General features: G+C 32.4%; 1 protein-coding gene across 1 annotated transcript in view; it reads left to right on the top strand.

The window, feature by feature from the left end:
- The window catches only part of ADAM2 (ADAM metallopeptidase domain 2), a 166,026-nt gene that overhangs the window by 38,111 nt on the left and 106,414 nt on the right, over positions 1–21,501 (top strand). Inside the window, exons 8-10 of the mRNA XM_064583829.1 lie at positions 10,019–10,090; positions 10,531–10,697; positions 11,734–11,815. Coding sequence (XP_064439899.1) covers positions 10,019–10,090; positions 10,531–10,697; positions 11,734–11,815 — 321 coding nt within the window. The remainder of the gene's footprint in view (positions 1–10,018; positions 10,091–10,530; positions 10,698–11,733; positions 11,816–21,501) is intronic.

The raw sequence follows: 21,501 nt of genomic DNA, 5'->3' as shown, positions 1-21,501 counted from the left end.
CAAAAGAAGAGTAGAACAGATCAACAAAACAAGGAGCTGATTCATTGAAAGAATTAATAAGCTCGATAAACCCCTGGCCAGACTGATTTCTCAAAATCTGCCTTCATGATCCAGTGGTTGTTTTTCCTCTCTTTTTTTCTCAGCTTCCTTATTCTCCATCCATTTTGTCTTCTATATCACTGACTCTTCTGCCTCCTTCATTCTAGCAGTCAGAGCCTCCATTTTTGATTGGATCTCAGTAATAGCATTTCGAATTTGGCCTGATTAGATTTTAGTTCTATTTCTACAGTGAAGGATTCTCTACTGTCTTCTATGCTTTTTTCAAGCCCAGCTAGTATCTTTATAATCATTGTTTCAAGTTCTAATTCTGCCATTTTACTTATATCCATATTGGTTAATCTCTGGCAATGAGTATGGCCTCCTATTCTTTCTTTTGGTGTGAGTTTCTCTGTCTCATCATTATGTCCAGAAAGAATATGTCAAAGAGAGAAAAAAGACAAAAATAGCAACAACAACACCAGAAAAATACAAACAAACCAAACTGGAAGAAAACAAAAACAAAACAAAATAAGAAAAAAAAAATCAAACAATAAGTAAAACAGGACAAAACAATAAACGAGATCTTGGGTGTATTTTGGTCTATTTGTTAAAGCAAACCAGATCTCAAAATAGGAAAGAAAGGGAAAATATATATATATATATATATTACAATGGAAGAAAACCAAATATATAAAAATTTATATATAAAAATTAAAAATGAATTTTAAAAAAGAATTGATAAAATAAGAAAATAGCTGGAAAAAACCCTGAAAGACTAAAGAATAATGAAAACACCACAAATGCTATATACTCTTTTCTCCAAGAGCTGAAGTTTTGCAGTTCTATATGATTAGTTTACTTGGTGTAGCCAGTTGTTCCTGCTGGTCTTCTGTGAAAGGGGTCTGTTGCACTGATTCTCAGGTATCCTTGCCTGGGTGGAATTGTGCCTCCCTTGCCAGGGGGCTGGGCTCAGTGAAAGTGGCTCCAGATTGCACTATGTGGTGATGTTTTGCTCCCTGAAGGCTTTCAGTACTGATGGAGGGGATAAAAATGGCAGCACCCCTATCTCTAGCCCCAGAGCTGAAAGTTCATGCCCCTAACTCTTCAGTGAGCCCTCACAGAAAAGAAGTCAATCACTCTTGTCTCCCTGGTTTCCATCCTAACTCTGTGTTCACCTAGCCTGTGACTGAGCATTTTAATCTCAGGCACATGACCCAGTTTCCAGTCTCCAAACTTTTGGTACTCCTGCATTGTGGACTGGAGCCATTCCTCCTGGGAAATGGAGGGGTTTCTCCTTGAGCGTCTGCATTTTGCTGAGCCCCTGCCCAGAGAAGTGTCGCCCAACCATGCTGTGGTTCTCAGTTTATGGCAACACTGAGCAGAAAGCTGGCACCTAGACTTGCTGCTTTCAGCTGGATTCCCTTCTCTGATGCTTGGGAACTCTGCCACACTTAGACATTCCCGTTCTTTTTTGTGACCCTGAGGATCCTGAGACCATGCTGTCCACCTGGCTCCACTTCACCACTTGAGCACCTTTAAGCCAGGGATGTCCCCAAGTTGGCAGACTCCTGAATGTTCCAATTTTGTACTCCAATGCTTATATGCTTATAATACTTTCTGGTAGCCTACTTAAGAGCTTTCTCCCCTCCACTGTTTATCTTCCAATATATTGCCCCATATTCACGTCTCCTCTGCACCTCCTACCTTGCAAAAAGTGGTCACTTTTCTATTTATAGAATTGCAGCAATTCTTTTCTCAGATCTCCCATTGATTTCACAGGTGTTCAGAATGATTTGATAGCTATCAAGTTGCATTCCAGCGACCAGATGTAATTAGGGTCCCCTACTCCTCTGCCATCTTAACTCCTTCCCCAGGCTCTGTTCTTAGATGCATATGTATTTATAATTTTATATCTTCTTCATGGGCATGTCAGTTCTCATTGTTTACATGGTATACTCTTTCAGTACTTTTACTTTCAAGTTATTTGTATCTTTGAAAGGTAGCATGTCTTCTGTAAACAATATACATTTAATTCTTCTCCTTTTTTCCCTTTATTAAGTCTGGCAGCCTCTGACATATTCTTGGATTATTTAATTTAAAATTTTTTTTGTGTGTGGGGGAGGTTCTTCCAGTCAACTGAGTAGCTAATTCATTCTTTTTGAGGACTGAATAGTATTTCATGGTATGCATGTGCTGCAACTGATTCATTTATTCCCTTTTTGGTGAGTATTCACTTTATTTCCAGTTTTCTTTTTGTTGTTGTTGTTGTTGTTTGTTTTGCTTTCCACTATAAATAATGCTTATGAATTATCCTTATTCATCAGTACTTCCATCTTGGACATTTAACCTCTATGAGAAAGATCACCAGGACTAGGGATGATGGCTCAAAAGATTTATGTTGTTCAATTTTAATAGATATCATCCATTGCTTCATAAAGATTGTAACTTCTTTTTTTTTCACATATCTGTTAAAACTGAAAATACAATGTTCCTTTCATACCTGCTAATCATCCATTTTATATTTCTCTTTAATTTTTACTAATCAGTGCACATAACATTTTATCTAAATGTAATTTTAATTTGTATTTCCTTGAGAATTAATTTAAGCATCATTTAATATTTAGTGGTCACTGGTATTAGCTTTCCTCTGAATTGATTACTTATGCCTTTTCTCATTTTTTATTTGTTTGCCTTGTTATCAACTTATAAGAAATCTTTGAATATTGAAAATCTTTATGTTTTAGTGCCTGAAATAAAATATTATCAAAATATTGAGTTTGGTAATTAACTTCCTTTGTGAATTTTTTGTATCACAAAACTTTAATTTTCATGTATTTAAATATGCCTTCACATTCCTACACAATTTTTAGCTTTGCAATTTTAATTGGGAGGCTATCAATAACGCCTATACTTTTTATGTAGTTCTCTAGATTTGTCTATATTTAACTCTTTAATTTACCTGGAATGTATTTTTACATATGGCATAGGATAAACTATGACTTAAGGTGGGTGTCTACTTTTATTTTCTTTCAGATGAATAGCTGGTTCTGCCAGCACTATTTATTAAATATTAAAGTCTCACATGTAATTGGGATATATTTATGATTTCTTTATTTTGTGTCCCATTAGTCTATTTTTCCATTCATAAACTAACATCATACTGACAGTTACAGTGGCTTTATGGTATAATGACATCCAGCAAGGCAAATCTCCTCATCCTGTTTTTTCTCATACTTTAGCATATTTTCTCTCATGTTCTTTTTCTTATGTATAAGCCTTATGATCATTTTCTTAATCCTCCCTCCCAAAATGGGGGACTCTAATTGGCATGGCATTAAAATTTAATACTAACTTAGAGTAATTAGCAAACTTGTGACAGAAAGTCTTTTTATCCAAAAATAATGTATACTTTTGTGATTAGACTGATTTTATGTCTTTTAATAAGATTACTGTAGTTTTCTTCATTTAGATACACTGTTTTAAAATTTACTCTTAAGTAAATAAAACAATTTAATTTTTCAGCATTGTAAATGAATTTTTTATATAAAATGAGAAAAACATCGTTAATTTTATAGATAGCTCCTATATCTAGCAACCTTACCATATTCTTATAATAATTATAGTAATTTTATTGGAGTCTCATGGGTTTTCTAGTATAAAAGATATCATAAACTCAAAGATAGAGTTTTATTTCTTCTTTCCAGATGTTTGCTGCAGTTATTTTATTTTCCAGTGTTTTTGCATTCACAAAAACTTCCCTGATCATGTTAAATAACATGAAGAAAATAATAGACAAGCTATATAGTTCCTGATTTTAATTGAAATGGTTTTTCCGTTTAGAATCATATTTACTCTTATTTTTGTTGTTGATTTTTTCCATTGTTGCTGTGTTTAGTCTTCATGACATTTGAGTAATTTTACTTGGTTCCCATTTTTTGATTTGTTATTAGGAATTGCTGGTGAATTTTGTCAAATTCTTTCTCAGCATTTATTATATCAACCATGCAGGTTTTCTTTATTAGTTTGTTGATGTAATGGATAACACTTACATATTTTATTGATGTTGAACATGAATTTACTGGACATAAACTCTGCCTCATCATCACATATTCTTTTGATACATTGCTGGAATCTCTTGACTAACATTTATAAAATTTGCATTCATATTAATGAGTATGGGTGTTTTATAGTTTTGTTAAATAGATCAATTAACACAGAAGAAACCTGAAAGATGATTAAAGGACTATGATTGAAAATTTCAGGAATTTATGAGCTCATATCTGCATTTTATCTAAACCTTAAATAATTGATAATTACATTCTAATCTAGTAGTTTTCAAACTTGGTATGAATAAGAATCACTTAGGAAACTTGGTGATAAAATCAGACACCCAGAACCTGTTGTACTTCAATAAATCTAGGTCTCTGTATTCTTTACTCCTTTTCCAAGTGATTCTGACCTGCCAAAATCTGAGAGCTACTTTCTAAACTGTTTAAAAAGCTCCTAATTCATTTTATATAGACAAAGAAGTTTAATACCTCAAACCTCATGAGGCTAGGGCCTTTTTACCTTTTTAAAACATAATTCAAATTGTATCAATCTCCTGCTTAAGACTTTTTTTTATTATGTTCAGTTAGCCACTGTATAGTACACCATTAGTTTTTGATGTAGTGTTCAATGATTCTTTAGTTACGTATAACACCCAGTGCTCATCACAACATGTGCCCTCCTTAATACCCATCACCTGATTACTCCCTCCCCCATCCCCCTCCCCTCTGAAACCCTCAGTTTTTTCCCCAGAGTCCAGAGTCTCTTATGGCTTGTCTCCCTCTCTGATTTCTCCCCCTTCAGATTTCCCTCCCTTCCCCTATGGTCCTCCGTGCTATTGCTTATCATGGAAGACTTTTGATTAGTTTTCTTTTTTCCTCTTTTTATTCATTGAGGTATGATTGACATATTATATTAGTTACAGGTGTACAACATAATGATTCAGTATTTGTATATATTGCAAAATGATCACCACCATAAGTCTAGTTAATATCCACAACACACTTAGTTACAGAATTTTTTCCTGTGATGAGAACTTTTAAGATCTATTTTATTAGCAACTTTCAGATATTCAGTACAGTATTATTAACTATAGTTGCCATGCTGTACATTACATCCCCATAACTTATTTATTTTATAACTGGAAGATTGTACCTTTTGATTCTCTTCACTCATTTTGCCCATTCCTCACCCCCTCTTCTGGCAATCTCCAATTTTTTCTCTGTATCTATGAGTTTTTTTTTTTTTTAACTCTACATATAAATGAGATCATGGGAATTTATTTTTCTCTGTTTGACTTAATTTACTTTTTAATTCACTTAGCATAATGCCCTCAAGGTCCATCCATGTCACAAATTGAAAAATTTCATTCTTTTTATGGCCAAATAATACTCCATTGTGTGTGTGTGTGTGTGTGTGTGTACATCTCACAAGTTCTTTATCCATTCATCCATTGATGGACACTTAAATTTTTACCATATCCTAGGTAGCATTTCTTATATCTTGTCTTTTTGATAATAGCCATTCTAACAGGTGTGATGCACTATCTCATTGTGGTTTTGATTTTTCAATCCTTTAAGTGATTTTTTCATTCATTTTTTAATGTCATTATTTATATGTCTATATGTATGTCTGCCATTTTGAATTTTTTATGTTCCAGAACTATTTGTTCCTCCCCTACTATCTCCTTTTGTCATAAGTGCATATTTTCTAGTTTTTAATGTTTTTTAAAATTATCTTTTTATTAGAAATAATTGTTTACTCATATGTACTTATAATAATATTCAGAATATTTAGAGATTATTATCTGTGATAGATCTCTTGGCCCCAAACAAAAACTTTTATTCTGAAGTTTTTACTCTTGAGTATCTCAAACCATCTTGTTCTTTCATTCAATCCTGAAAAATCTATGATTTTGCCCTATCCTAGGTTTAACACACTTTTAAGCAACTACTCAATTTCTTTGATGAACTTTCTGCCCTATCTGCTATCCAAAAATTATGTTCTTGGTTTTCTTTTTTACTTACAGATGGGTGAGTTATAAGTTTGGTTTGAAACATTTAACATAGCTTTGTTATCTCAAATGTTGGCATAGAGTGCTTAAATTATTGATTGTTCACCTTAATTTATATTTATGTGTTTGTGGATTTGTGTGGTTTATGTGTACACATTGCCAATAGTGTTTGTTTTCTTTTTTACTGAATAAAATATGAATAAAACATATATTAAAATAAAAAGGGTATATAGAGATCCTATATATCCTTTATTTTTTCCAATTTGTAATAACTTAAAATATTATAATACAGTATTACATCTAGGGTATTGATACTCATAGTCAAAATACAGAATAACTTCAAATGAGGATCTGTTGTGTGGCCTTTTCACAGCCACACCCAGTTCTCCTTCACTCCCCTTTCCCTGATCTCTGAAGACAGCTAATCTCTTCTCTATGTCTATATTTTTTAATTTCCAAAATGTTATATAAATGGAATCATTCAATATGTAACATTCTTGGATTGTCTTTTTTCACACAAACATTCTGAATATTCTCCGACCCTTAACTACTTCTTAAACTTTAAAGTCAATCTGCCTGCTCTTAGTGCCAATTTCTCTTACTTGAAGAAAAACTGATAGAGCCAATATGAGTATTTTAGGGTCTTCAAGGTGAATTATATTGTTACACTGGTCTATCACCTAAAATTCTTAAATCTTCTTAATCATTTATTACTTACCTGTTCTTCAGTTTTCAAATTTTGTGTTTGTTTTTGCTTTTCTTTTATTTGTGCTTTTGAAACGTTATTTTCCTATTAATAATTTTTAATACCTTAATAATTAAGTTAATTATTAATTAATTATTAATTAATTTTTAAAATAAGGTTTCAGTAAGGAATGGTTTTGAATACATATATTCAATAGATAATATTTATTCTTCACATTTAAATCTTATAGTTTAAACTAACATTTTCTTTCAACAATTATTTTTTGATAGTAAAACTATATCTTATTTGTAGTGTCTTATTTAAAATTGAGAGATAATTTCTATGTAGCATTATATTAGTTTCAGGTGTACAATATTATGATTCAGTATTTGCAAAATATATACTGCAAAATGATCACACATAGCTATAATTTTTTTTGTAATGAGAGTTTTTATAATCTACTCTTTAGCAACTTTCAAATGTACAATACAGTATTATTAACTATAGTTATGATGCTGTACATTAATTCTCAGGACTTAATTATTTTATAACTGGATCACCTTCACCCATTTCTTCCATTGCCTACACCCCACCTCTGGAAACTATCAATCTTTTCTCTGTATATATAAGTTTGGTTTTTTGTCTTGTTCTTAGATTCCACATATAAGTGAGATAATTCAGTTTTTATCTTCCTCTGTCTGAATTATTTCACTGAGCGTAATGCTTTCAAACTGCATCCATGTTGTCACAAATAGCAAGACTTTGTTCTTTTCTGGCTGAATAACATTCCATTGTATACATATACTATATTTTCTTTCTCCATTCATCCATTGATGGACACTTAGATTGTTTTCAGTCTTGGCTATTGCAAATGATGCTACAATGAACCTAGGGTGCATACATCTTTTGAGTTAATGTTTTTATTTCCTTTGGACAAATACCCAGGAGTGGCATTGATGGATCATATGGCAACTCCATTTTTAATTTTTTGAGGAAACGCCATACTCTTTTCCAGTGGCTTCACCAGGTTACATTCCCACCAACAGTGTATGAGGGTTCCCTTTTCTACACATCCTCACCAACACTTGCTATTTCTTGTCTTTTTTATAACAGCTATTCTAACAGGTGTGAGATGATATCTCTTTGTAGTTTTGATTTGTAGTTCCCTGATGATTAGTAATGTTGAGTATCTTTTCATGTACCTCTTGGCTATCTGTATATTTTCTCAGAAAAATTGTCTATTCATTTTTTAATTGGCCATTTTTTAATTGGATTGTTTGCTTTTCCTTTGCTATTGAGTTATATGAGTTCTTTATATATTTTGGATATTAACCCATTATTAGATACATGATTTACAACCCATTTGGTAGGTTGCCTTTTCATTTTGTTCATGCTGTCTTTTACTGTGCATAAGGTTTTTAGAGTGATGTAGTCCCACTTAATTTTGCTTTTGTTGCCTTTGCTTTAGGTGTCAAGTCCAAAAAGTCATTGCCACCTGATGTGAAAAAGCTTACTGTATGTTGCGTTTTAGGAGTTTTATGGTTTCAGGGTATTACATTCAAGTCTTTAATTCATTACGAGTTATATTTTGTGTATATTGTAAGTGATATTGTGTATGTAAACTGTAGTGGTACAGTTTTATTCTTTTGTATGTGTTGTTCAGTTTTCTTAATACCATTTATTGAAGGGACTATTTTTCCCTGTTGTGTATTTTTGGCTCCTTTGTTATAAATTAATTGACCATAAGGTATGCATGGTTTTGTATCTGAGCTTTCTGTTCTGTTCCGTTGCTCTGTGTGTTTGTTTTTATGGCAATATCATACTGTTTTGATTACTATAATATTGTAATATATTTTGTAATATATATTGCAATCAGGGAGCATGATGCCTCTAGCTTTGTTCTTTTTCAAATTTGTTTTGGCTATTCAGGGTCTTTTGTGGTTCCACACAAATTTCAAGACTCTTTATTCTATTTCTGTGAAAAATGTCATTGGAAATTTGATAGGCATTACCTTGAATCTGTATATTGCTTTGGGTAGTATGGACATTTTAACAATGCTAATTCTTCTGATCCATGAACACAGTATATATTTCTATTTTTGTGTGTTTTTAATTTATTTTATCATTGTCTTATGGTTTTCACTGTACATATCTTTTATCTCCTGTATTTAAACTTATTTCTAGGTATTTTATTCTTTTTAATGCAAATACAAATGGAATTGTTTTATTTTTTTTTACTAATTGTTTATGATTAGTATACAGAAATGCAACAGATTTTTGCATATTGTTTTTTTATCCTGCAAATTTACTGAATTTTAAAAATTAGTTCTGTGTGTGTGTGTGTGTGTGTGTATCTGTAGGGTTCTCGCTGTATAATATCATGTGATCTGTAATTTGTATAGCTCCTTTATTTCTTACCTAGTCGCTCTGTGTAGGATTTTTGATACAATGTTAAATAAAAGTGGTGAGAGTGGGCATCTTTGTCTCATTCCTGATCTTAGACTAAAAGCTTTCAGGTTTTCTCAGTTGAGCATATTGTTAGCTATAGGCTTGTTATATATGGCTTTTATTATGTTGTTGTACCTTCTCTCCAATTCCACATTGGTGAGAGTTTTCCTTATGAAAGGATGTTGAAGCTTGTTAAAATGCCTTTCTGCTTCTTCTGATGATTCTTCATCATTTGATCATATAATTTGTAGCCTTCATTTTGTTGATGTAGTGTATCATATTGACTGATTTGCAGATGTCAAAACATTCTTACATCCCTGGAAAAAATCCCTACTGATCACAGTGTATTATCCTTTTAATATGCTGTTGAATTTAGTTTGCCTATATTTTGTTGAGGATTTTTTGCATCTGTGTTCATTAGGAATATTGGTTTATATTTTTCTTTTGCAGTGTTTGATTTTGGTATTAGGATAATGGTGGCCTCATAAAATGAGTTTGGAAGTGTTCCCTCCTCTTTTGTTTTTAGAAGAGTTTGTAATGTATTTTGTATTTTATTTATTTATTTATTTTTTGCCTTTTTAAAAATTTTATTATGTTATTTTAATCACCATACATTACATCATTAGTTTTTGATGTAGTGTTCCATGATTCATTGTTTGCATGTCTTTTGTATTTTAAAACATATTTTTCCTATTTTACACTGAGTATATATAATATCATTTCTATAATAATAATGTTTAAAAACTAATAAATTAGTAATTTAAACAATTTCTTATCTTTTTCAGTATAATCATATGGGCTCTGATACGATTGTTGTCACTCAAAAGATCTTCCAGTTGATTGGACTGACAAATGCTGTAAGTATTTGCTTTTTAATTCTTTTTGCATTTGCTTGTGTTACTTAAAGAATTCCCATACTTTTTTTTATGGCACTGTCTGAATGCACATGATGTATGAAATAGGTCAAATTATATGACTATTTTAAGTTTCAGTTTTCTGAGTAGGAATAATAATAAGAATAATAGTTATTATGTATATCTAATTAAGTTATGCTAATTTTAAAATTGATAAAGCACTTCACATAGGGCTTACTGAAGTACAAGCATTTCAAACTGTTAACTATTACTTGTTTTATAAGTAGTACTTATTATTTACTAATATACTCTGTAAGATCCAATCTAGACTTAGCAATTCTGTTGTTTAATATTTGTCATCAGTGTAGTGTTTTATAGATAAATCCCCAGATCTATTTAAACCATGATATTTGAATATATTTTCTTCATGTCTTCTATTTTAGATTTTTACATCACTTAATGTTACAATAATTCTCTCTTCATTGGAACTTTGGATAGACGAAAATAAAATCTTGGTAACTGGAGATGTTAATGAGTTATTACACAGATTTTTAAAATGGAAAAGATCTTATCTTGTTCTGCGTCCACATGATATAGCATTTTTACTTGTGTAAGCATATTTTGGTTTTACTAAGTCTTATACAAAGGAAACATCCATATTTGACCTAATTTCTAACAGTTGACAGGCCTTTAGGGAAAATATGCCATTTTTTTCCTACATAGAACATCGTGTGTATATTATTTTTCAAAACACAGTTTTTATAGCAGAATTATTGATGTGAATCATTCTATTTACTTGTTTGTAGTTAATACTCACTCTTTCAATATTGTTATCATATGCTTTCTTACCTTAGAATGTGTAACATATCATTAAATGCCCCTAACTCTACTTAAAATAATAACAATATCTATCTGAAGAAACACACATGATGAATGTAGTAATTAGGGCTCCTTTTTATGTTTTATTTTCATAAGATAACAAAAAACGCCCCCAAGGATATGGCAACACTACTGTATATTTTAATATCTCTAACATACCATATTTACATTGTGCTGCATTTAAAAAAATATAAGCCTCCCTTTCTATTTAATAAGTTCTTTGTTTTTCTCTTATTAATTTTTAGTATCTATATATATTGTTATATTATATAAAAATAATATATATTTACAAAATTATAATATTTTAAATTATTTTCTGTCCCACAAATATGCAATATATTTTCATGATCCTGGTTATCTAATTCTATCCAGTTAATGGGAAACTTCAGCCCATAAGGTGACTCTGCCTATTTTATTTATCAATTGTATTGCTTTAGCTTTCTAATTTTAGGAATTTTATTTATTTTTATTATTTTGATATTCTAGGAATTATTTTTTTAAAATACCACATAATAAAGAATATTGTTTTCTAAAAATTTAATATGAAAATAACTTTCTATTATTTGTTTTTTAAATGTATTTCATTGTTTTCAAAACAAGCAGACATGTTTAGTCATTTCCAAGCTTCATTACCCTAATGTTAGGTGGAAATATTTATCAATTTATTATATAAATATGCAAATCAAAAAATGTTATTAGGAAAATTCAATAGTAATTGTGCTTAATTTTACAAAATTATATGATTATGATCCTTTTTTAAACTTAAGTTACAGAGAAAAATCAAATTATGTTGGTGCAACCTTTCAAGGGAAGATGTGTGATAGCCATTATGGAGGAGGTGTTGCTCTGGTATGGTATGATTTAATTTGTTTGGCTGAGATGTATAAATAGAATGCTATTTAGATCAATATACAGTTAAATATTTATTTATTTTATTATTTTTATGTATATTAAAATTTGCAAAATGATTCTAAAGATCTTTGTCCCTGCTACAGATTGGAACTGTTGGGACTTTAAAAAGTTCTTATTGAACTTCATAAATATAAAATTTGTATCCTTTGGGTAAATAATTAGTAGTGCAATTGCTGGATCATAGGGTAGTTCTATTTTTAACTTTCTGAAGAACTTCTATACTGTTTTCTGGAGTGGCTGCACCACTTTTCACTCTCACCAACAGTGCAAAAGTGTTCCCCTTCCTCCACATCCTTGCCAACATGTATTGTTTCCTGTGTTGTTAACTTTAGTCATTCTTACAGGTATGAGGTGATATCTCATCATGGTTTTGATTTGTATTTCCCTGATTACCAGTGATGTTGAGCATCTTTTCATGTGTCTGTTGGCCATTTATATGTCTTATTTGGAAAAATGTTCATGTCTTCTGCTGATTTCTTAACTGGATTATTTGTTTTTTGGTTGTTGAGTTTGGTAGGTTCTTTGTAGATTTTGGATACTAACCCTTTATCAGATATGTCATTGGCATTCTCCCATTTCGAAGGTTGCCTTTTAGTTTGTTGATTGTTTTCTTCACTGAGCAGAAGTTTTTATCTTGATGAAGTCCTGATAGTTCATTTTTGCTTTTGTTTCCCTTGCTTCTCGCAACATGTCTAGTAAGAAGTTACTATGGCCAAGGTCAAAGAGGTTGCTGCTTGTGTTCTCCTCAAGAATTTGGTGGTTTTCTGTCTCACATTTAGGTCTTTCATCCATTTTGAGTTTATTTTTGTGTATGGTGTAAGAAAGTGGTCTAGGTTCATTCTTTTGCATGTTGCTGTCCAGTTTTCCCAACAGCAGTTGTTGAAGAGACTATCATTTTTCCATTGGATATTCTTTCCTGCTTTGCCAAAGATTAGCTGACCATGTAGTTGTGGGTCCATTTCTGGGTTTTTTATACTGTTCCATTGATTTCTGTGTCTGTTTTTGTGCCAGTACCATACTGTCTTAATGACTGCAGCTTTGTAATATAGCTTGAAGTCTGGAATTGTGATGCTCCAGGTTTGCTTTTCTTTTTCAAGATTGCTCTGGCTATTTGGGGCTTTTGTGGTTCCAAATTTTAGGATTGTTTATTCTATCTCTGTGAAAAATGTTGGTGGTATATCCCTGCCTCCCTAATCTCCCAGAGCTGCGGCAAAATATCTAAGATCTATATCCCTCCTTTGCTGCTTCTTCCTGAAAGTTTATAGATGAAACCACAACCCAGGTGATTTTTGGATGAGTAGAAAAATATAAGAATAATTAGCATATGATATTTGATGTCTTGCAACTTTCTTTCCTGGGACTTATCCACTCACTTGTTAGTCACTAATTTACTCACTCATGAGGACTGACACAAGCTAGTTCTTGGCCTCGGGATTTTTATACCATTACATATTACTGGATACATTATCTCAGTTCATGGACTATGTAGATCCTGAATATTAAACATCCTCAGAAGAAAACATAGTACACAATACATACCACTTGAAGCAGAACTAATTAGCAGTTATAGAAACTTCAAACAAAATAAAGTGTAAGGTATTATAGAAAAGGACTAGTTGGGAGTATTAGGTACAAAAAATGTAATTATAATAAATTGCACAAAGTATTAGATTAAATCAGAATCAGAACCTCTCCCAGGAGACATCAGAAAAGTTATAGGAATAGTAAAAGAAAACTTAAGAGAATGGATTATTGAAGTAGAAGTGCCAATATCTAGATATTAAGAGTAAAGGAGATTGGGGCTCCTGGGTGGCTTGGTTGGTTAAGGATCTGACTCTTGATTTCAGCTCATGTCATGATCTCAGGGGCATGAGATTGGGCCCCTGTGGGGTTCTCTTCTCAGCATGGAATTTGCTTGAGATTCCCTTCCTCTGCCTCTCCTCCCACTAGAGTGTGCTCTCTCTCTGTCTCTCTCAAATAAATATATAAATCTTTAAAAAAAAGAGTAATGGAGATAATAATTAAAAAGCCATAAGAAAACCTTTGAAGGAGAAATGAAAATAAATTTCCCCAAATTATAGCCACTATCAGATCAACAAAATCCTTATGCCAGGAAATCCCTTCTGGAGTCTCCCCATAATCTCTTATGCTGGATCATCTGGTAGAAGGGGAGAAAACTGGGTTGTCAGATGAAAAGAGCACATAAAACGTCAAAACAGAATAGAAAAAATGCACACTGACAATGAAATGAAAAGAAGTCCTAGCAACAGCAATCAGACAACAAAAAGAAATAAAATGTATTCAAATTGGCAAAGAAGAATTCAAACTCTCTCTCTTTGCAGATGACATGATACTTTATGTGGAAAATCCAAAAGATTCCACCCCCAAATTACTAGAACTCATACAGCAATTCAGTAATGTGGCAGGATACAAAATCAGTGCACAGAAATCAGTTGCTTTCTTATACACTAACAATGCAACTGTAGGAAGAGAAATTGGAGAAATGATTCCATTTACACTAGCACCAAAAACCATAAGATACCTTGGAATAAACCTAACTAAAGAGGTAAAGGATCTATACTCTCGGAACTACAGAACACTCATGAAAGAAATTGAAGAAGACATAAAAAGATGGAAAAACATTCCAGGCCCATGGATTGGAAGAATAAACATTGTTAAAATATCTATGCTATCCAGAGCAATCTATACCTTCAAAGCCATCCCAATCAAAATTCCAATGACATTTTTCAAAGTGCTGGAACAAACAATCCTAAAATTTGTATGGAATCAGAAAAGACCCTGAATCACCAAGCAATTGTTGAAAAAGGAGGAATTGTTGAAGGAAATGTTGAAAATGAAAAACAAAGCTGGGGGCATCACGTTGTTGGATTTCAAGCTATATTACAAGGCAGTGATCACCAAGACAGCATGGTACTGGCACAAAAACAGACATATAAACCAATGGAACAGAATAGAAAGCCCAGATATGGGCCCTCAACTCTGTGGTCAAATAATCTTCGACAAAGCAGGAAAAATATGCAATGGAAAAAAGACAGTCTCTTTAATAAATGGTGCTGGGGAAATTGGACAGCTATATAGAGAAGAATGAAACTCAACCATTCTCTAACACCATACACAAAGATAAACTCAAAATGGATGAAAGACCTCAATGTGAGACAGAAATCCATCAAAATCTTAGAGAAGAACATAGGCAGTAACCTCTTTGACATCGGACACAGCAACTTCTTTCAAGATTCATCTCCAAAGGCAAGTGAGACAAAAGCAAAATTGAACTTTTGGGACTTTATCAAGATAAAAATCTTCTGCACAGCAAAGGAAACAGTCAACAAAACAAAGAGGCAACCCACAGAATGGGAGAAGATATTTGCAAATGACACTACAGACAAAGCACTGATTTCCAAGATCTGTAAAGAACTTCTCAAACTCAACACCCAAAAAACAAATAAAAGTCAAAAAATGGGCAGAAGACATGAACAGACACTTCTTCAAAGAAGACATACAAATGGCTAACAGACACATGAAAAAATGTTCATCATCATTAGCCATCAGGGAAATTCAAATCAAAACCACATTGAGATACCACCTTACACCAGTTAGAATGGCAAAAATTGACAAGGCAAGAAACAACAAATGGAGAGGTTGTGGAGAAAGGGGAACCCTCTTGCATTGTTGGTGGGAATGCAAGTTGGTACAGCTACTTTGGAAAACAGTGTTGAGGTGCTTCAAAAGATTAAAAATAGAGGTACCCTATGACCCAGCAATTGCACTCCTGGGTATTTACCCCAAAGACACAGATGCAATGAAAAGAAGGGCCGTATGCACCCCAATGTTCATAGCAGCAGTGTCCTCAATAACCAAACTGTGGAAAGAGTTGAGATGCCCTTCAACAGACGAGTGGATAAAGAAGATGTGGTCCATATATATGATGGAATATTACTCAGCCATCAGAAAGGATGAATACCCAACTTTTACATCAACATGGATGGGACTGGAGGAGATTATGCTAAGTGAAAGAAGTCAAGCAAAGGAAGTCAATTAGCATATGGTTTCACTTATCTGTGGAACATAAGGAATAGCATGGAGGATATTAGGAGAAGGAAGGGAAAAATGAAGGGAGGGGAAATCAGAGGGGGAGATGAACCATGAGAGACTATGGACTCTGAGAAAACTGAGGCTTTTAGAGGGAAGGGCAGTAGGGGGATGGGCTAGCCTGGTGATGGGTATTAGGGAGTGCATGTACTGCATGGAGCACTGGGTGTTATACGAAAACAATAATCGTGGATCACTACATCAAAATCAAATGATGTATTGTATGGTGACTAACACAACGTAATAAAATAAAATAATAAAAAAAGAGAAAATATCAAATACAAAGAAAAATTGCTTTATTTCCAGAAAAAAGAAAATCATAATAAAAAAGAAGTCCTATAGTGGGAAAAATTGCATTGAATACAAAAAGATTTTATTCTTAAAATGGTAACATAAAAGTACTTTAGAAGCACAAGTAATATCTAAAAAAAAATCATTCAAATATAAGACACAATAAAAGTAGTCTCAGTTATGTTATATAAGTTCTCAAAAGATTTGCCACATAAATGACTAACATTCAGAATATATTTTTAGAAATTACTTAATACAGGAAAAGCTACAAGAATTATGAAAGTAAAAGTGAATAAATATTGCTAAATTTTATTATTGTCTTAAAATGAGAATAGCTGGAACTGGGCTGCAGTGGGGAATGACAGGTATTATATCAATATTAAACCAGAGCACATTCTATTATGGTGTGGTTAAGGGAGTAATAGAATTTACATGAAAGCATGCTATAGGACTGGTCTTCTTAAGGGAAAGGTATAGATAATGGTAAGTATTAGAAAGAAGTAAGGGCATATGAGATGAATGTTGGTCTTAAGAACAAATAGTAAGAACAAAACTGTACCATGTAATAATCTAATGAGAGAATAGAAAATATAGCTAAGGGAGAAGAAACATAAGAACAATAATGCAAAATAAAATGAATAGAAATATCAAATAAGATGTTTTAATATATCTTAATATAACAGCAATTATGTGAATGTAAATGGGTTAAACTTACCAAGTAAGTGATAAAATCTATGATGGGTTTAAAAATTATTTAAAGTTCAAATGTTTAGTTCTTTACAAGAGATATACTACCAGGACTAAGTGAAGGTGAATATAAAAAGATAAAAATATATTCAAGTTAAATAAGAAGCAAGTAAATATGAGAAAATAGGATTTATAGTAAAATATAGGTAACAAATAGGCATAAATTTCATGGTAGGTTTCCATGTAGATATTTTGCATATATTTGGTTTGATTTATTCCTAGGTATTTAACCTTGTTGGCAATATTGGTGAATATTATATTTTAAACATAATATGTGTTTCTTAAACATTAAATATTATACACTGATTGTATATTTCTATGTTTACTTGTAGTAGTTTTAGATTTAGATTTTTCTGTGTCCAATTTTGTCATGTGAATAAGAACAATTTCATTCTTTTATCTTTTCTAATACATATATATTTTAAGTTTTTTTCTCCTTTCGAATTGGCTAGTATCTCAAGAATAATATTCAATTGAAATAGTTGAATTGAACAATGTTTAATTGAATCAATAGTAGACATTCTTGTATCATTCTTGATTTTAAGGAAAAAATCTCTCAATATTTCACTATTAGGTATTATGTTTGCTCTAGATTATTACAGACACTTTGTAACATAATAAAGAGGCTCAGTTTTATTTCTAATTTTCTAAGCTTTTTAAAACATGTTTTATTTTTTAATCCATCTTTGTTTCTTATGAAAACTGTCCTTTGCTATATTATAGAGATATAATAATGCAGTCCTAACCAGAATCTCAACAGGCTTTTTTCTTTTTTTGGTAAATACTGACAAGGTGATACAAAAATTTTATATACAAATATTAAAAAGAAAATAAATAAAGCAAGTTTGGAAATTGAGGAAAAGTGGAAGATAAAAACTTCTGAAAAACTACAGTAATTAAGATATTGCAGTGTAAATAAACTGATCAATGTAACAATATAGAAAATCTAAAAATAGACCCAGACATATATAATCAAATGATTTTGACAAGTTGTCAAGGCAATTCCATTTATACAATAAACAAAAATGAATAATAAAATTGGAATCACATATTCATAGGAAACTTTAAATCAAAAGTATTGTTGATGCTAAAATAATTGATGCTAAAACTTTAGGAGTGAAGGAGTAAAGGAAGAACAGTTAAGGAAATTAGTATCTAATGAACTTTGCAGAAAATAAAGCTAAAAAACAGTGAGCTAATTATCCAATCTAAATTATGTGAAAAGATGGAGAAATATAACATTTAAGACATATTGAAGGCAGGGGGCGCCTGGGTGGCTCAGTTGGTTAAGCAACTGCCTTCGGCTCAGGTCATGATCCTGGAGTCCCGGGATTGAGTCCCACATCGGGCTCCCTGCTCAGCAGGGGGTCTGCTTCTCCCTCTGCCCTCTTCCCTCTCGTGCTCTCCGTCTCTCATTCTCTCTCTCTCAAATAAAAATAAATAAAATCTTTAAAAAAAAAAGACATATTGAAGGCAGGAAATAATGAAGATAAAAGCAGAAATCAATGCAAGAGAGTCTAGGTAGATTAGAAATATTCAAAAAGAATATTAGGTCTCAAAAAAACTGAAAACAAGCATATCTCTCACAAAACTAATTTTTATAAAATAGGGTAGAATACATTAATAAAGTTATAAAAATAAGGAGGAAATACTACAGATGTAGATAACATTAAGATAATAGGCAAGTTATAACAAATTTGCAAATGTAGACAAATAGTACATTATTAGTAGGAATCCATCATTTACTAAAACTTACACAAGCTAAACTAGAAATTCAGAATCACCAAATTATTAAAGGAATTAATTATTTTAAAAATCTCATAAGGAAAATAAAACAATGCTTTTAGGCACTCTCCACAATTTTGAGAGAACTGATTATTTCAATCTCATACATCTATAGAGAATAGAAAAGAGAAAATACAAATTTGGAAGCCAAAATTACCAAAATAATATTAATAACAAAAGAGGATGTTACACAAAATAAAATTAGAGACTAATTTATCACAAACATAGAGGAGAGTTAGAAACATAAATTAAAAATACTAACCAACTGTACCTAGCAGTTTATAAGATAAAAGACCATGACCAAGGTGATTTTATCCAAAGAATGTAGGATCATTTAACTTTAGAAAATCTATTGACATCTTTTGACTGAAAGTAATATTGTAATATTTCAATTAATGGCATTTGCTAATAAGAACAGACATTAGGATGATATGGTTAAAATTGATGGGATGAGGAGAAGACTATTTTAGCTAGGGTGATCAAAGAAAAACCTTAAGGAGAAAATACTTAAGAGGAAGCATGAAGGAATGAGACAAAGACAGTTATGGGAAGGTCTAACAAGTCAGAGCCCACAAGAAAGATCAAATGAATGTCATGAAGAAGATGGCTGAAAAAATATTAAGTCAGAAGAGTCTAATTAAAATAGAGCCTTATAGTTCTGGTAAACAGTTTTGAATTTTATTCTCTTTGGAATGAAAAGGCACTGGAAATTTTTAAGACAGTGCAAAATATTTTTCTAGTAGCCTTATGGAAAAGTAATTGTTCAGTGGTAAGGATCCAAAACAAGGAGACCAGATAGGAGACAATGGCAGATAATGGTATAAACTGGTGTTTTATTCTTGGATGTGTGAGTAGATTTTGTTCAGTATATATTATGAAAACAGAACATAAAGGGCTTACCAATTTATTGAATACATAGCCTGTAGGATGGAAAAATAAAGGATTATGCCTCAGATTTGTCTTGAAAAACTAGGCAGAGGGACAGGGGCCAAGAGGCATAAGGGAAGTAGAAGGGTAGAAGGAGTTTAATTTCGAAACTGAACTTGAAAGGTTAGAGTGATGCTTGTGATGATTAATTTGTATGCTGACTTGGAGAGTTTTTGTTGAGATTAATATTTAAATTGGTGAAATTTGAGTAAAACACATTGCCCTCCATAATGTGGATGGGCCTCATCAAATAAGTTGAAGGCTTGAATAGAACAAAAAGGATCATCCTACCCAAGCAGGAGAGAATTCTTCAGCAGACTGCCTTCAGATTTCATCTGAACCATCATCTTCCTTGGGTGTTCAGCCTGCTGGCCTTCAAACTGGAATGATATCATTGGTTCTGCTGGGTCTCCAGGCTGCTGGCCCACTCAGCAGGTTTTGTACTTGCCAGCCTCCATAATCATGTGAGCCAATTCCTTATAATACATCTCTTTCTCTCTGCCTCTCTCTCTATATGCCATTGGTTCTATTTCTCTGGAGAGCCCTGATTAATACAATGGCTAATACTTAAATATAAAAAATATATACTTAAATATTGAAAGATAGATCATGATAGAGATGATGATAGGTAGATATAGATGATTGATAGATAGATAGATATAGATAGATGTAGATAGATGTAGATAGATGATAGATAAATATAGCTTTGTGGACTGATTTCCTGAATTCACAGCTCTCTTATCTCCCTGGTACATTTCACTTATTTGTGGCTGCCTTTTTTAGTCTTTTGTCCAGAATCTTCCCATTTCTGTGACTGTATCACCTCAGGAGGCCAAGCAGTGGAGAACAGAATACGACAAAACAGACTACTTTATTTGGTCCCAAACTCATGAACCCAAAGCTCCAAAGGAAAGGAAAAGTGCTCCTCCTTCAGAATTTTGGTTCTGTAATTTCCCCCTTTTGGCCGCTTTGGTGCTGCTACAGTCCCTGAAGAATCATCTGATGGATGGGGCTTATAAGAACAGAAGGAAAAGGAAAAAAGAAATAAACAAGACATACCCACTTTCCCTGAGATTTAAGAGCTTACTTTTACACTCTTCAGTTAAGAACTACAGAACTTCTAGTTCTCTGTGTGTACTACAGTGCTCACTTCCAAATTCAGACTGCAGGGCTTTTAGGCCAGGAGAGACCAATTCACTGGTACTTTGAATTTGGGTGTTCTTCCCCTTTTGAATGCTGATACTTTCAGCCTTGTCAAATCAAATAGTTGTCTGTCTATTCTGTCCAGGTATTATAGTTGAGTTCAGTGGGAGAGATAGACTGGCATTTGTTTGCTCCATCTTTCTGGAAATGGAATCTATACATTGAAATTTAAGCAATGAAAATTTATACAGTGTAAATACTAAACAAAAACAATTTGTCTTGGGTATATAATAACAAATAAAATAGATGTTTTAATTAGGTTGTGCTGCCATAACCAAATAGCATAGAATGGGTAGATTAAAAAACACAAATTTATTTTCTTACAATTCTAGAGGCTGGAAGTCTGAGATGAGGGTGCCAGCATGGTCAGATTCTGGTGAGAGCTCTCTCTTGCTTGCTTGCAGGCATCCGCTTTCTCTTGTGTCCTCACATAGTGGGGAGAAGTGGGGAAAGAGAGAGAGAGCTTTTTTTAAGGCCACACTTTTATCAGATGCCCATATTTAATCTTAATTACTTCCTAAATACCCTATCTCCAAATACAGTCACATTGGTCACACTGG

The sequence above is a fragment of the Mirounga angustirostris genome, unplaced genomic scaffold, assembly GCF_029215605.1.
Source record: "Mirounga angustirostris isolate CCGP_5_RB_7025 unplaced genomic scaffold, mMirAng1.0.hap1 SCAF_2, whole genome shotgun sequence".
NCBI classification, from domain to species: Eukaryota; Metazoa; Chordata; class Mammalia; order Carnivora; family Phocidae; genus Mirounga; species Mirounga angustirostris.
This window is presented reverse-complemented; position numbering and strand designations above follow the sequence as displayed.